This window comes from Penicillium coprophilum (genome assembly GCF_028826855.1).
Source record: "Penicillium coprophilum strain IBT 35676 chromosome Unknown utg000006l_segment0_segment0, whole genome shotgun sequence".
Taxonomy (NCBI): domain Eukaryota; kingdom Fungi; phylum Ascomycota; class Eurotiomycetes; order Eurotiales; family Aspergillaceae; genus Penicillium; species Penicillium coprophilum.
Window position 1 is genome coordinate 1,610,972 of NW_026622725.1, and position 14,210 is coordinate 1,625,181.

The 14,210-nt window shown below is 49.4% G+C and overlaps 6 protein-coding genes across 6 annotated transcripts; 3 read left to right on the forward strand and 3 right to left on the reverse strand.

The window, feature by feature from the left end:
* Positions 1-12: 12 nt before the first annotated feature.
* On the reverse strand, positions 13-804 carry N7500_009556 (Phospholipase D eukaryota; the record flags this gene model as incomplete). The annotated part of the gene is made up of 1 exon (XM_056680695.1): positions 13-804. The coding sequence occupies one exon, from the start codon at positions 802-804 to the stop codon at positions 13-15; it is 792 nt and encodes a 263-aa protein (XP_056528077.1).
* Positions 805-1,377: 573 nt separating this feature from the next.
* On the forward strand, positions 1,378-2,618 carry N7500_009557 (uncharacterized protein; the record flags this gene model as incomplete). The annotated part of the gene is made up of 2 exons (XM_056680696.1): positions 1,378-1,846; positions 1,897-2,618. Coding segments are annotated over 2 exons (1,191 nt in total), but the record flags the coding sequence as incomplete, so codon positions are not given.
* Positions 2,619-3,154: 536 nt separating this feature from the next.
* Positions 3,155-3,924, reverse strand: N7500_009558 (60S ribosomal protein uL15; the record flags this gene model as incomplete). Its single annotated transcript, XM_056680697.1, has 3 exons — positions 3,155-3,373; positions 3,562-3,760; positions 3,893-3,924. 3 exons carry the CDS (start codon positions 3,922-3,924, stop codon positions 3,155-3,157), a joined length of 450 nt encoding a protein of 149 aa, XP_056528079.1.
* A 330-nt stretch (positions 3,925-4,254) lies between these two features.
* On the reverse strand, positions 4,255-7,073 carry chl1 (DNA helicase; the record flags this gene model as incomplete). The annotated part of the gene is made up of 7 exons (XM_056680698.1): positions 4,255-4,940; positions 5,035-5,191; positions 5,244-5,909; positions 5,960-6,592; positions 6,650-6,810; positions 6,866-6,958; positions 7,013-7,073. 7 exons carry the CDS (start codon positions 7,071-7,073, stop codon positions 4,255-4,257), a joined length of 2,457 nt encoding a protein of 818 aa, XP_056528080.1.
* Positions 7,074-7,518: 445 nt separating this feature from the next.
* Positions 7,519-11,327, forward strand: N7500_009560 (tetratricopeptide repeat protein; the record flags this gene model as incomplete). The annotated part of the gene is made up of 7 exons (XM_056680699.1): positions 7,519-7,589; positions 7,661-8,100; positions 8,150-8,385; positions 8,436-8,555; positions 8,606-9,968; positions 10,776-10,838; positions 10,888-11,327. Coding segments are annotated over 7 exons (2,733 nt in total), but the record flags the coding sequence as incomplete, so codon positions are not given.
* Positions 11,328-11,849: 522 nt separating this feature from the next.
* N7500_009561 (putative spindle poison sensitivity protein Scp3) lies at positions 11,850-13,604 on the forward strand (the record flags this gene model as incomplete). The annotated part of the gene is made up of 3 exons (XM_056680700.1): positions 11,850-12,006; positions 12,068-12,189; positions 12,276-13,604. The coding sequence occupies 3 exons, from the start codon at positions 11,850-11,852 to the stop codon at positions 13,602-13,604; spliced, it is 1,608 nt and encodes a 535-aa protein (XP_056528082.1).
* Positions 13,605-14,210: the final 606 nt, after the last annotated feature.

Below are 14,210 nucleotides of genomic sequence, written 5' to 3' on the forward strand. Positions count from 1 at the left end.
CTGCGCGTTGTTTTAGGTGTTGTAGGGGCGGTGTTGGAGCCATTTTCTTCCTCCCATTGCTTCCGCCGCCGTTGCGTCTTTCTTTTTCACGAGGATCCCGTTGCTCGCCACCGCTCTCCTCCGCGTCGGCATCGATCTCGCTGCCTTCTTCTTCCAGTGGCTCTGGGAAGCGGAATTCCCCCTTTCCGACCCCGGGGTGGCTATGTCGCCTGGAGCTGAGCGGAAATCCGTACTCGCGCCGCTAGGAGATCGTGAATGTGACGAAAAATTGGGTCCGCTAGCGAGTAGCTTCAGTTTACCGAATAACGACTGCTTTCCTTTGGGACCCTGGTCATCGTCGTCACCGTGTTGGGAAGCGGGCCGAGATTGTGGCCGGGACTGGGACGCATCGGGAGCTTCGGTATCTGTATCTCTGAATTGTACACTTGGGGCACGGGAGGGAGGGGACATTCCGGGGTTAGACGACTGGTGTTGATGGCGACTCCATGGTTGGTGGTCCTCGGCTGAGCGGTTTGGTGGTCGAGTGCTCAGGGATGACCTGCCTCTCGGTGAGCCATGCTGCAAGGATGATGGACGCGCATTTTCCTTGTCGCCTAGTATTCCACCTGTTTCATGATCGTCCGTGGGCTGGATGGGTTGGGTGGGCTGGGTCTGCTTGATCGAAGCTGGTTTCTTGGGTTCGGTGGGAGACGGCAACGGAGACGCCAATTTTGATATGTTTGAAGCTAATAGGAGCTCTTGCTTCTTTGTGTCGACCTTCAGTGAGCCAGTTTCCACATCTTTGTGAACTGAAGAGGCCGACATGTTTTGATTCTGGTAATGCAAGATGATCAGCTGTAGTTCATAGGGTCAACCACTTTTACGTACATACTTCTATCAAAGACTAATCCTTGTCATCATTAAACACGGAAATCCAGGGGATAAAGAACGTTGACATTAAAAGGAGCATACCATAAATTAGTTTACAGTGGAGTTCCCAGCTGTTCTCCGACTGGAGAAGAAGCGGGCGGTCAGTTTGGAAAAGGGGCACTGCACGTTTACGCCTGTTGGTGGAGTATCCATCTAGTATTTAGTGTATAGTATGTAATATGGAGTATACAATGAGAAATATTGAATTAAATCAAGTCAAATTCAAGGGTATTTATATATTACAACATAAAATGAAGTGCCCATGTATGACCTCAATTGAAGTTATTGGAGTACCATGCTGGAATTTAGATATATATATACATATGTCTTAAAAACAAAAGGAAATTGATATGGAATGAAGAAAATGAAGAAAATCTTACAAACTACATCGTAAGAGCTTCCAATATACTCTCGGGACCATATCAAATATCCAAGGCTTACTCCATATAAGACCTCGGCTTTGCGTAGTATACCCGAGTCGCCTTTATCTCCCCACCAACTAAACCATCTCTCTTCAACATATTTCACATTATATTTTGCATTCTCCATATCTGCTCAACCACCATGACTGATCCATTAAAGTCCTTTGACGATTCAGGTAGGCCCATGCCGGCCGCCATATCCCAGAAGGTCTATGCAATTGCCGGTATTTCAACAACGGTCTTTGGTCTGGAAGAACTCCGCAAAGAGGCCTCGGAGGTCGCATGTCTCTGGCTTCTTCATCCCAGATTAGCCACTCAGGAGCGTATGACAAACATCGCGAATTCTGCCATCACCGATTGGAACACTAGAAATCGGGACACGCCCTCGGCTAAGGGCCTGATTGCTGTCTCGTTCGACCAACGAAACCATGGCACCCGGATGGTCGACCCTCTTGCCAATGAGACTTGGAGAAAAGGGAACCATCGGCATGCCCAGGATATGTTCTCCATCTTCCGTGAGTGAAATAATCCGTAAAATAAGATACAACATTCTGACTATAGCTAGAGGGCACTGCAAAAGATACATCGCTGCTCATGGACTATCTTCCCTCCTACACATTCCCCAATGGTGAGCATAACATCACCGAGAACCTGGTTCTCGGAGTGTCACTGGGCGGACATGCAGCATGGAGCTGTCTACTGCACGAACCTCGAGTTAGCGCTGGGGTTGTCATCATCGGCTGTCCGGACTATATCAATCTGATGGCAGACCGCGCGCGGCTGTCGAAGCTGCCATCATGGACCAAGAGTGACCCACCTGGCGCCGAGGTCCTTGGCTCAGAAGCCCTGCCAACTTCTTTCCTAGAAACCGTCAGCCGATATGACCCTGCCGGTATGATGCTGAAGCATGTAGATTGTGGGCCATCGACTGGTCCTTTGCGTGAAGGCCCATTGCCTCAGCCTTCAGAAAACGAGCAGCAGGTACTCCGGCCGCTGCTGACTCGTGCCCTGGGTGGTAAACGCATTTTGAATCTCTCTGGTGGCAAAGACAAGCTTGTTCCCTATCATCGCGGAGAACTGTTCCTCAACTGGTTCAAGCAGACTATCTCCTCCGATGGGTGGTTTGGTGATGGTGCGGTGTCCTTCGAAGATATCATTGATCAGAATGCGGGCCATGAGGTCACTCCCAAAATGGCCGACGAGGCTGTTCGATTTATTAGCGAGACGTTGGCTGCGGGTCCCGATAAGGCGGGTCGACGGGGTTCAGTGCGAGAGTCGAAGATATGAGCACCTTGCGATGGTGATTTATGTCTACAATATATAAAGAAATTAGATGTGACATGACAGCCTTGGAAGACCAATCATTCTTGTAGTTCTGCAATTGTAATCGGACAGATTGGTAGACCCCAAATCTACAAAGATGACCGTAGCTTTAGCAGCAAATTTGCGCAACGCCTTTCATGCATCGACAACGCAGTCTCGATAATCCTACATGAGCATGGCCCGTTCATTCAGGGCACTCTACCCTCAAGGAGTCATGACAGTGGGCACGCATGAACAACAAACTTTTGAAAAAAATCCTCCTTATGGTATTTGTTTAACACACTGATGAAATCGTAAGGGCATTCGGAGGCCATATGCTATGCTGATTGCATACAAAAAACCCTTTTTATTTTCGACCGCCCAGACCGACTTGGCTTCGGTTCGGACAGATCTCATTTTGAGTTCCGATCGTCCTCCATGCTGGCGAACGAACACAGCTAGGGCTTCAAATTGCCCCTATTCACCCGCCCTTCTCCAGAAATTCCTCGACGAATCAACGCTTATGCGACGAGCTCAACAACACCACCGGCGGCCTTGATCTTCTCCTCGGCGTCACGGCTGACGTAGCGGGCACGGACGACGACGGGAATCTGGGGGAGACGACCCTTTCCAAGAACCTTGGAGAAACCGAGGGGCAGGAGGTCAATGACGGGGGCGACATCGGTCTTCTGGCCGCTCAGGTAGGCGTCGCGCTGCTCAGCGGGAACGAGGGACCAGAGCTGTAAAAAAGAAAGTCGCAGTCAGCGAAAGTTGTCCTTCTCGATGTTCCGTAATCGTTCATATTCTTGTCGATTGGCCTCCCTCCTCTTTTCACATTTTCGTCATTTGCGCATCTCCACACCCAGACCAATCCACTGTTTCCTCCCCTTCATATCGAATCGACTCGCAAGATGTAGATATAACGTACCTTATCGACGTTGATGGTGGGCTTCCAGAATTGCTGGTTGGTCTTGTGGAAGTAACGCATACCGACCTTACCGAAGTAACCAGGGTGGAACTTGTCGATGTTGGTACGGTGGTGGTGTTGACCACCGGCCATACCGCGACCACCGGGGGACTTGCGGTGCTTGCCGACACGACCGTAACCGGCAGACACATGGCCGCGGCTGTGAGAGAATGAGAGGTTAGTGATATGTTGGTGTGATATTGCGACGGGTTATGACGAATGTGACTCTTCTGGTCGCGATCGACGAGAAAAGAATTCGATTCAGACGGCACAGGAAAGGATGTCGACTCACTGCTTCCGGGTGTTCGAGAAACGGGTAGGCATCTTGTCGGCGGGGGTGTTTCGACAAGACCGTTGATGTTTGGCGTTGAAGGGATCGTTCCGTCTACAGGATGTTGAAATCCAGGCTTAGAGTGTGCGCTAACAAATTCGCTTGTCCCGTGATCGAAAAACCCTAGCCCTGACTTTGTCAGAACTTATGTCATGCAATAGCGTACACCGCCTATCTTTCTGCCGGTCTTTCACAACATAGGGCTTTTCCAAGGTCACATGCGCAACATACATCTACGCATACCAAAGGTCTATTGAGAACGAATTTTGTGTAAAATATGATGCTGTATCTTTTGTGGTTTTTTTTCTTCCTTATTACAGTGACTATTGCGCTATCGCCTTTTTTTCAGCGAAGAATTTTGCAAGTCTTTGCACGGTCATCTGAGCCGCCCGCGTGGGAGGTGCTGTGACCAAGCTTTCTCTAATCCAACCAGGCAGTTTTTGCTGGATCCGAGGTGATTCGTAACGGCGATCGATCATGATGATAGCAGCATAATCGTTCACATGCCTGATGGCTCGACCAATGCACTGGTTCACCGCTCGCATGCACGAATTCTCGTAAAAGTCTCTGCCTGCTGCCTTGCCTGCTGCCTTCCTTTCTGGCTCGGATCCAGAAGCGTCCTTATAGGCCTTCTCCTCGAGATACTGGATTTTGGCCTGCCAGATAGCACTGCGAATATTGGGAAATGGTAGGCCGATGATAAAAACGCCGCGCCCTAGCTTGTCGGAGAAATTAATGCCTTCTGACAACTTGCCGCCCACGATAGACAGAAGCAAGGCCCCTGATCCCGATTCAACGGCCTCGGTATACTCCCGCAGGAGATCATCTGTAGTTGTCACTGCCTCGCGAGATTCATAGAGAATCTTCTTCTTCCGTTCCAGTAGACTGAGGGTGCTTTGACCGCTGCTGTTGGGAATGGGCTTCTTCCAAACACTCAGAACATGACTGAGATAGTCATAACTGGGGAAAAATGCGACAACCCCGTCTGGGATGACTTGACAGAGGGTTGCTATCGTACGGCCAAGGTCGGTGATCTAGTCAATATGTAAATAAGAGCCCTTTTTGATGTATGAAACTTAGTGTATGTACCATTTTTTCAGAACTTCGTGCCTCGTATGTAAAATTAAATTCGTTTCCCATTAGCCCTTGCGTCAAGGACTGCGCCACCAAGTTGGATTTTGGTATGACGTGACCATAGCTGAATGTCCCTAGTCGCTCTGGGGGCAGATATGAAAACAAATGATTCACATAGTCTGACATCTGTTGAGAGCATTAGAGTGCTAAAATGTCAAAAAGTATGAGCCATACTTACAGGAGACATAGTACCACCAGCTAGAATGACGGCCCTAGCATCTTCGGCAATTTCCCGAAAGTGGTTCGTAGGGTCAAGAAGCATGTATTTCAACAGAACATCGTCCTGGCTTTTCTGAAAGAAGAGCCGCCCCTCTTCCGAAGGGTTCATAAGAGGGAGAAGAAAGCTTTGAAGATGAAATAAAACCGGCATTGATGTCTTGTCTTTGGCCTGCCCAGGTTGTGGCTGTTGCGAGGATTCAAGATAGCCATCAACTTTCCGGGCGAGCTTGCTCTCTTGCAGATATCTAGAGAGTTTGTAAGGGTTGATCTGGTCAACTCCTTTTCCAGCCATGAGATTTGACGTTTGTACCGAGCCTTCCAGTGGTCCTTTTTGTAAAGAGATTGACTTCATATGCTCGGCAATGGAGCTTACCAACCGAATGACTTGTGCAACATAGTTTCGATTCTTTCCTTTTAATCTGTTCTTGAACTTACGGGCATATGTTGTCAGCTGCCCGATGGCAGTCTGCAGTTGACTTAGTGAGATAGTCACCGAATGAATGCCAGCTATTGCATCCATGAGGTTGTGGGCTTCATCGATGATGACAATATGACCTTTGACGGAGATATTGAGGGCCTCGCGAGCCGATCTTTGCAGTAATAGGGGATATGGAAGTGTGACGATCTGGTATTGAGTTAGAGCCAACATTGTACCTATTCCCGAGTGGAACAAACCTCGCTGTGTTTGATGACTGGACGAGATGCATAGTAGGGGCATATGCCAAGCTTTTTCCCAACCTGGGCAATGTCTTCTATATCCTTGACTGTGGCCAAAGTATGGTCCCTGAACTCAAGAGCCAAAGCCTCGTCATCTTTGGAGGGGATAAAGGAACACTTCTTGTCGGCTGCTACACCGGCTTGCTGTAAATCCAAACACTTTTCGTTAATTGCTGTATTGTTCTCCAGAGCTCGGACTTTGGAATTGATGCACAGGTTCTTCCTTGACCCTAGCGACAGGTGTTTCACCTTCTCTTCCAGTTTGGAGAGGTCATTTTTGCTCTCTGGATCGATTTCGCTAGGTATACTGGATGGGAAAGTGACTCGTCGCAATTCACCGGCAAACTGACTCAGCTGAGAATGTGTTCTTGAGCAAAAGAAGATTTTGATCTCATCATCTCCGTCATCTTCTTTTTCTTTATTTGCCGAGAATTTCCCCTGAAACCGTTCGAGTAAGGCTAAAGTGCTTGCAGATAGGCCATCGGAATTCGCAGATTTGATCTGCTTGTTCGGATTGTCGGTGTCGCTATCATAGTCATCGAGAACAAATTGATCATCATCGACTGGCTCCGATGCTGAGTCGTCAAGTCGCTAGGTCTCTAATTGGTAAAGTGTTCTTGCACCAATCGGGGAATCATATAGGCATACCTGCTTCTTACGGGGTCGGTCTGCGCTGTCCTGGGATTTCAAACGTTCTTCCTCTCGAATTTTGGCCAATCGGGCTTCGAATTCTTGTCTCTTTTCAGTAATGGCACGCCTGGATTCCCGTTTGGCATGTTCTATCATCCACTCGGGCTCATCATCATCGTCTGAAAAGTCAGCTGAGATGTCATACCTAGGTATGTTTCATAACCGGGGACTCACATGTTGCATCGACCGTTTCTTGAAAAGCCTTTCGCTTGTGATCTCGAAGCCAGGTCAAAGAACCACAGATTAAGCTTAACGATTTTCCAGTCCCTTTAAAAAGATACGCATTAGATAGATATCAAGACATCAAGCACCGTTTCTTACCGGTAGGGGATTCAAATACGGCGATCTTGCTCTCTTCTAAGCAGGTATACAAGGCCTGCATAAATTGGAGTTGAATGTCATATGGAGTATATGGATGGTGGAAATCCATACCTATGCCTGAAGATCTTAAAGGAAAGGAAAAAAGGAAAAGAGAAGGAGAAATCATTTACGGGTACAGATACAGATACATTACCTGAAATATAATACATATGTATAGAAGAATCAAAAAGAGATACTTATAGTCCTAAATAGGTACGTCCTCCGTATCGTTTAAAGATCTCTTATACTCTAAGTCTTATACCTCCAGGGCGATGTCAGTACACCATTTATACTCCAAGGCTATTAATAAACATTCACCGTTTGACCTGGTGGGGTTCTACTTTTCCTCTAACATTGAACTTCTCCCTTTTCTTCTTTTCAATCTCCTCCCCTTTCTTGAACCTATGAACTTCTGGGGATCCTAAGAATTTCCTTTACAATGAATAGACCGGGTCAACAACGCCTAGGTGCGACTTGGTATCCAGGGGGGGCAAGATGACTTCTACATGCCAGAGGTCATATCCCCATCTCCTCAGAGGTAGGACTTTGTTTTAAAATATCTGTCTTCAAAAATCTAATGCCGAAAATACGTGTACTAATTCACTCTAGAGTGATGCCAGAAGTGCCTGAGAATATGCAGGACAATATTGCTGAGATGGAATATCGCGCGAATGACCCCCGCCGGCAACAACCGTACCAACGCGCCCAGAGCTATCCCGAGCGCACTTCCTCCGCTGCTCAGGGTCCCCCGCCCCAACACGATCAAGTGCATGATCCCAGCTCCTATGCCCAATCTGCGACCTATGATAGCATGGATCACCCCAACTTTTCACCTTTCCCGGTCTTGCGGAACCCTCCACCCAATGTCCCGCCTACCGATGAACAGAGAGAAGCGAACCTAGAGCGCGCACGGATGGCTGTCCTGTCGACCACAGACCCGGAGATGCAACTCGCATGGGCCTTGGATGCTCTCGCCTTTGTCGAGGTCGCCGCACAGAACGATCTCCGCCTCCGTTTGACTCAACCCCCCACGCCCGCAGACCCCACAGGTGGAGCGGCAGCTGAGGGTCGACGCGATGAACATCGTCGGTTTTCTAGCTGAGCAGCGCCATCCTAAAGCGGAGTTCATCAAGGGCATGTGGCTCGAGTTTGGCAAATTTGGCTGCCCCGTGGATCGCAAGGAGGCATTCCGATCATACTCCCGAGCCGCTGAGAAGGGATATGCGCGTGCCGAATACCGGATCGGAATGCAGTTCGAGAGCTCGGGTGAACCTGAGAAGGCAATCAAACATTATCAGCGGGGTGTTGCGCGGGCGGATTCTGCCTCTTACTATGTGGGTTATCAGATACACTGCACAGGGAAGTGGAGACTAACATATTGCAGCGCTTGGGAATGATGATTCTTTTGGGTCAGCATGGACAGCACCAGGATTTCAACACTGGGTTAGAATACATTCGGCTGGCGGCGCAGTCCTGCGACCAGAACGCACCTCAAGGTGCATATGTGAGTTCTCCTCGAATTCTTACCTTGCAGAGCATTCTAATGAAGAAAAGGTATACGGCATGCTCTTGGCTCGAGAGCTCCCTCAAGTGAGCGTCCCGGAAAGCTTCCTGCCCCTTGACCTGAACTTAGCACGTGTCAATATCGAAAAGGCGGCATATCATGGGTTTGCCAAGGCTCAGGTCAAGATGGGTGCTGCATATGAACTCTGCCAACTGAACTGCGATTTCAACCCCGCGCTATCTCTGCATTATAATGCACTGGCAGCCCGCCAGGGTGAGCCCGAAGCCGAGATGGCCATCAGTAAATGGTTCCTGTGTGGACATGAGGGTATCTTTGAGAAGAACGACGAGCTAGCATTTACATACGCTCAGCGCGCGGCCCAGAGCGGCCTTCCGACAGCTGAATTCGCCCTGGGTTACTTCTATGAGGTTGGTATATATGTGCCGGTGGATATCAAGGAAGCTCGCTCTTGGTACGCTAAGGCCGCTGCCAGTGGCAACAAGGATGCATCTGGTCGAATTGAAAGCATTTCGCGCTCAAAGACTTTGTCTAGAAAGGACCACGAAAAGATCGCAATCTCACGCATCAAGTCGACGCGGTATACTGCTCATCAGCGAGGCAATTCACTGGAAATGACCCCAGAGAATATCCAAATGCCAGATCCGTCGAGAATGACCTTGTCTGATGGCCCACCATCTGCAGCTCCTTACCCCGATCGCCCTCACTCTACTCGTCCACGGCCTCAACAGGGTTATCAGCTGTCAGACGCTCGCCCAAGCTCTGCTTTCGGTGTCAATCCCAACCTTCGATCCAATGCACCCTCGGGATATGGCGGTCCACCTTCCCAGGGCCCCGGAAATCGAACTCCGTCCTATGGGCCTGGCGGATCCATGAACTACCGCCAGTCTGGCCCTGGAACTCCTCTCAGTGCCCCTGCTGGGCCTGTAAGCCCCCAGGCTAATAACATGATCAGCCCTGGCGGAGCTCCTCGTCTCGATATTGGCTATTCTGCACCAATGCCGCCTCCAGGTGGGCGACGCCCACCTCCTCGACTTGACTCGGCCCCAGAACGCAAGCCTCTGAGACCCCCCGTCTCAGGCCACCCCGGTTCGCCCTCATTTCCTCCGCGTATGGAGTCCCGGCAACCATCTCACGGTTCAGGTCCCTCTACACCTCAGCCGGCGCCCTCCGTCGCATCGTCGAGCTCATCCACGCCGCAGCCCAAGCCAGCCAAGCCGCCAAGCAAGGGACCCAAGACCTTTGAAGAGATGGGTGTTCCCAGTGCGAATAAAGATAGTGATTGCGTATGTAAACCCTACTTTTTGGCCATTGAACTCGAATCAAAGCTAACTTTTGCAGATTGTGATGTGATACCCCGGGATCTGTTCCCTTTTTATCCAAGCATTTCTGGCTGTCTCCATTCGATTTGCATTCCCACTACTTTCTATAATCTCGGGGTCCTAAAAAAGTTTCGCCGTCCGAGAGGCGAATGGTCTCACCAGGTCTCCTCCTTGTTTCCATGTAACTGCATTTGCACCCATTCCATCTCTGCCTTGAGCTTTGTTTTTTTCCCCCTTGGACATATTATCATTTGGTTTGTGAGTTTGGGCATGAATAAGATATCAGGAGTAGCTATGGATTTATTGTTATGATTTTTGAAAGCTCAAGCTCTTCTAGTTGTAGCGTCACTTCTTCCACGTGAGGCCCGCGGATGTGAACTTCATCTGCCCAGTGCAACTCAGTGCAACTCAGTGCAGCATTTTTGCAACCATTATACGTATCATGGCCCCGCGTAAGCCCAAGAGTGATGCATCTGCCGGAGATGGTAAATTAGACACTCTACGGATCAAATCTTCGAGGCTGACTGCTGACTTTGCCCGCAAAGATGCTTCAATGATTCAGGAATATCTTCGTGAGTATCCAGGCAGTATCTGGATCTTGAGATATGTTCGCCCAATGACTAACTTGACGAGTTTGCAGGCCAGCAAAAGTATGTTGACTCTGATAAGTAGTCTCTATACTCAGAGTGGCGGCTAACATCGCTCGGCACAGTCGCCCCTATTCGGTTCGCTCCCTCCTCACGGCAGCTCTAGGGATAATCCGTTGACCAGCCATTGTTTAGGCCATCGATGTTTCTGCAAACCTTCACAACAAAGTGACCAAAAGTGAACCTGTTTCTGTTAGCCCGCCTATACTTGTCTAATATAGGGGTTTATATAGCGCAAGCCGCAAAGGTTCTCCGTGATTTGCACGAGAAGAAGGAGATCGAAGGAAGAGTTTCTGGTAGGTTGAGCATAGCGGAAGATAGAAACATACTAAACCAAACATATAGGTAAACAAACAGTCTACCATGCTCTACAAAATCCGTCAGACATCACAACCCCGGAGGTAGCCGCGGCTATCAAGCTTGACATCGAAAGCCTCGAGAGTGAGATTTTAACCCTGAAGGCAAACGAAAAGAAGGCCCGAGCAGCGTTAGCAGCCCTGCATGCAAAGCCTCGGATATCCGATCTCCGGCAGGCTATCGGCCGCCTTGAGTCCGAGGAATCGACGATCCAGGCTCGGGTGGCAAGTCGCCACGAGGAAGACCTCATTCATATATCTCCCGAAGAAAGAGAAAAACTTGAAAAAGAATGGAAGTATTGGCAACGGCATGCCAATGTGCGTCGTCGGATCTGTCGTGATCTTTGGGGACAATGCTCCGAGGTACTTCCGGAGGACATGACTGCGGCGGAGCTGTGGGTGAGTTTTGAGAATGATGAAATGACATAGCCCAAGACTATTCCATTGTCAATGCTCTGGAATTCTGACAAATATTTTTTTTATCAGGAATCTTTGGGGCTTGAAGGAACGCTCCAATAAGAGGTCCTCACGGAGTGGTGATCTTTCTAGTCCCCACTCGAGTTGTATCATTTGACACCTATAATGTACATACACCTCTTCACCCGGAGGGCTACCAGGAGACTCGAGAGATTTTAAGGCTCTGTATTCTTTTTCCGATGAAGATCTGATTCGGTATGCAAGAGTCACTGCATGGAATGGAGGCAAACCGGGGGAGGCGAACCGTGATCAGGTCATGTCATGAGGCTGTGATATTGTATAAGATATTGTATAAGATATTGTGGTTAGAATAATATTAATTTATACATTATGTACTTCCCTAGCAACTTCTCCAATAGACAACATACAAAAGATATACAATCTCATTTTCGTGTGAATCATTGATCTTCCCGCCCACCGCCCGCCGAGCCTCTCTCTCTCTTTCCCCTCTCCAATCTCCCCTCCCACTTCTTCATGCAGGTGTCTTCTCCGTCATCTCGTCGAGTAACTCATTCAGAGATGAGAGGTCGTGTACCTCTTCCGGTTGCTTCTGGAGCGCCCCAGAATGGACATACTCGCAATCCATCGGGACTTGACGTGGCTCGCAGCCCGCCGAATCAAAGCAATAAGAGTAAGTCACTCTCATGATTCATTGCTGTGTCTAGAATGTGTGCTAATTCTCTGTCGCTTAGATACCAAACATGTTCCTTGCAAATTCTTCCGCCAGGGTGCCTGTCAGGCAGGCCCCGCTTGTCCGTTTTTACACTCAACCGATGCCGGAATTGACTACGCTCCTTGCAAATATTTCGCGAAGGTATGAAAATTGGCACTGTTTCGAAGTTTCTCCCTTCGTTGCGCGTTTTCCGAGACTATTGGAAGTTAACGGGGCAATGGTTCTAGGGAAACTGCAAGTTCGGCGCAAAATGCGCACTAGCGCACATCCTACCAGATGGACGGAGAGTCAACCGGCCGACTGGGAACATGGGAATAGGAAGCGGCCACCTCAATCTAGGCGGTCGGGTGAATCCACAAGCCTATGTCAACCAGGATTCCGCCTTGACCAACTCGGTGCTCTCTCAACAGCGCATGAACGGCCACGAGCAGCCTCGATATGCCCCGCAGCTGGCCCCGCAGGAGGAGTATGGTGCTCTGCATGGGCAGCAACAGCCGTCCTATGATGGAATTCCCACGATCGATACGGGCCTGGCCTCCGATGCCGGCTCCAAGTATGGATCTCCCGCAGAAGATGTCCGATATCCCATGTCGCCTAATAACAATCACCTTAGCGCTCTCGATGCGGGACTCCCAGCGTCATTCGACAGCCAAGGTATTTCTCATGCTGCCCGTTACGGTCCAGTGGCTGCTTCAATGCCCTCGCAATTTGGATTAGAATCGCCGCCACCCCAGAGACTGGGACAGGCAGATGTATTCCGAAACCTACGCGACATCGGCTATGGTACTAGCCTGCGGAAACCTTCATCGAACATCGGATCCTCTCCTCCTGCCCCTGAAGATACAGTCGGCACCCGATTCATGCACTCGTCGCGCCCCGTCAAACCACGCATGCTTTCCGCTAGTGTCCCCCGCCCCATGGCCCTTGAGGACTGGGATGAGAATTTCCCCATGGAAGAAGACTACCTACCAGTCAACCTGCACGATGATGTATTGACTCCGCAGGAAAAGCTGCGCCGACTCTCCCGAACTGATAATGACCTCAGCTCCAGCCACCGCGACATCAGTGGTTTTGGCATGACCAGCACCAGCTTTTCTAAGACTGGTTCTCCCCTGGCCTCCAGCCCGTCTCGGTTTGGTGCATTGTTTGCCAAGCAGCGACAACGTAAAGAAGAGGAATCTCATGGCTCTTCCTCTTTCCACATCGGATCTCCTCTCCGTGAATCATCACTGAACCCAATCACCAGCCCCAATTTGGGACCCATTGGCAGTAGCCGGGCATCCCATGAAGGGTCATCATTCCTCTCAAGCCCTGGACGTCAATCCTCAATGTCAATGATTTCTGAGCAGCTCGGCGGTATGGGCCTTCATCCTGGTTCTGCTCGCCAGCCGTCTGCCGCTCCTAGCGGCCGCCTTGACCGAGTCATCTCTCCTCCTGTCAACACAAGCAAGATTGAGGAGGAAGAGCAGAGTGATCTAGTCTTCGACATGGAGGAAGAGGTCGGCAACAAGCGGAACAGTGCCTCATGGAGTGAGAACAAAGAAAGTTCTTCCTAATTTGTGCTCTTTATTCCAACCAATTTCGTCATATTGCGTCAAGTCGGAGTCCTTGGGACATGTTCATATTCACCAAAAACACAAGGAAAAGGGTATTGGAGTTCCATTGGGCAACATACATCAAAGAGACAACATAAAAGGAGAGTCCAAGACCATACACCCTTTTTTCTCTTCGAATGAGAATATTTGATTCAGCAGAAACAAACAAGGCGACCCAAAAAAAAAAGACCCTCATATTCCTCTCTCATCATAGACTGGCCTTCAGCATCATCTGCCTTGTTTTATTCCTTCATTTGGAATCACCTAGACCAGTCATATGTGTTTTCTCATTGCTGGGCTTTCAGACTTCTCTGAACAGCCATTTACTGTATTAATCTCTGCCTTTTCTTTGTTTTTATTTTCCATTTCCGGATATCGCACTGTGCCTGGGTTGACATATCTCAACTCTTGTTTCTTCACGTCTGCTTTTGTTTTATGATTTCACGACCACTGCGATCTCCGGTGTTTTTTTGGTGCTTTCTTTGTCTTCTTCCTTGTTCTTTGTCCCCTACTGTCGGAACATGTGGTCTTGTTTCTTACTGCAGGCATGTACAAACTGGAGATGTG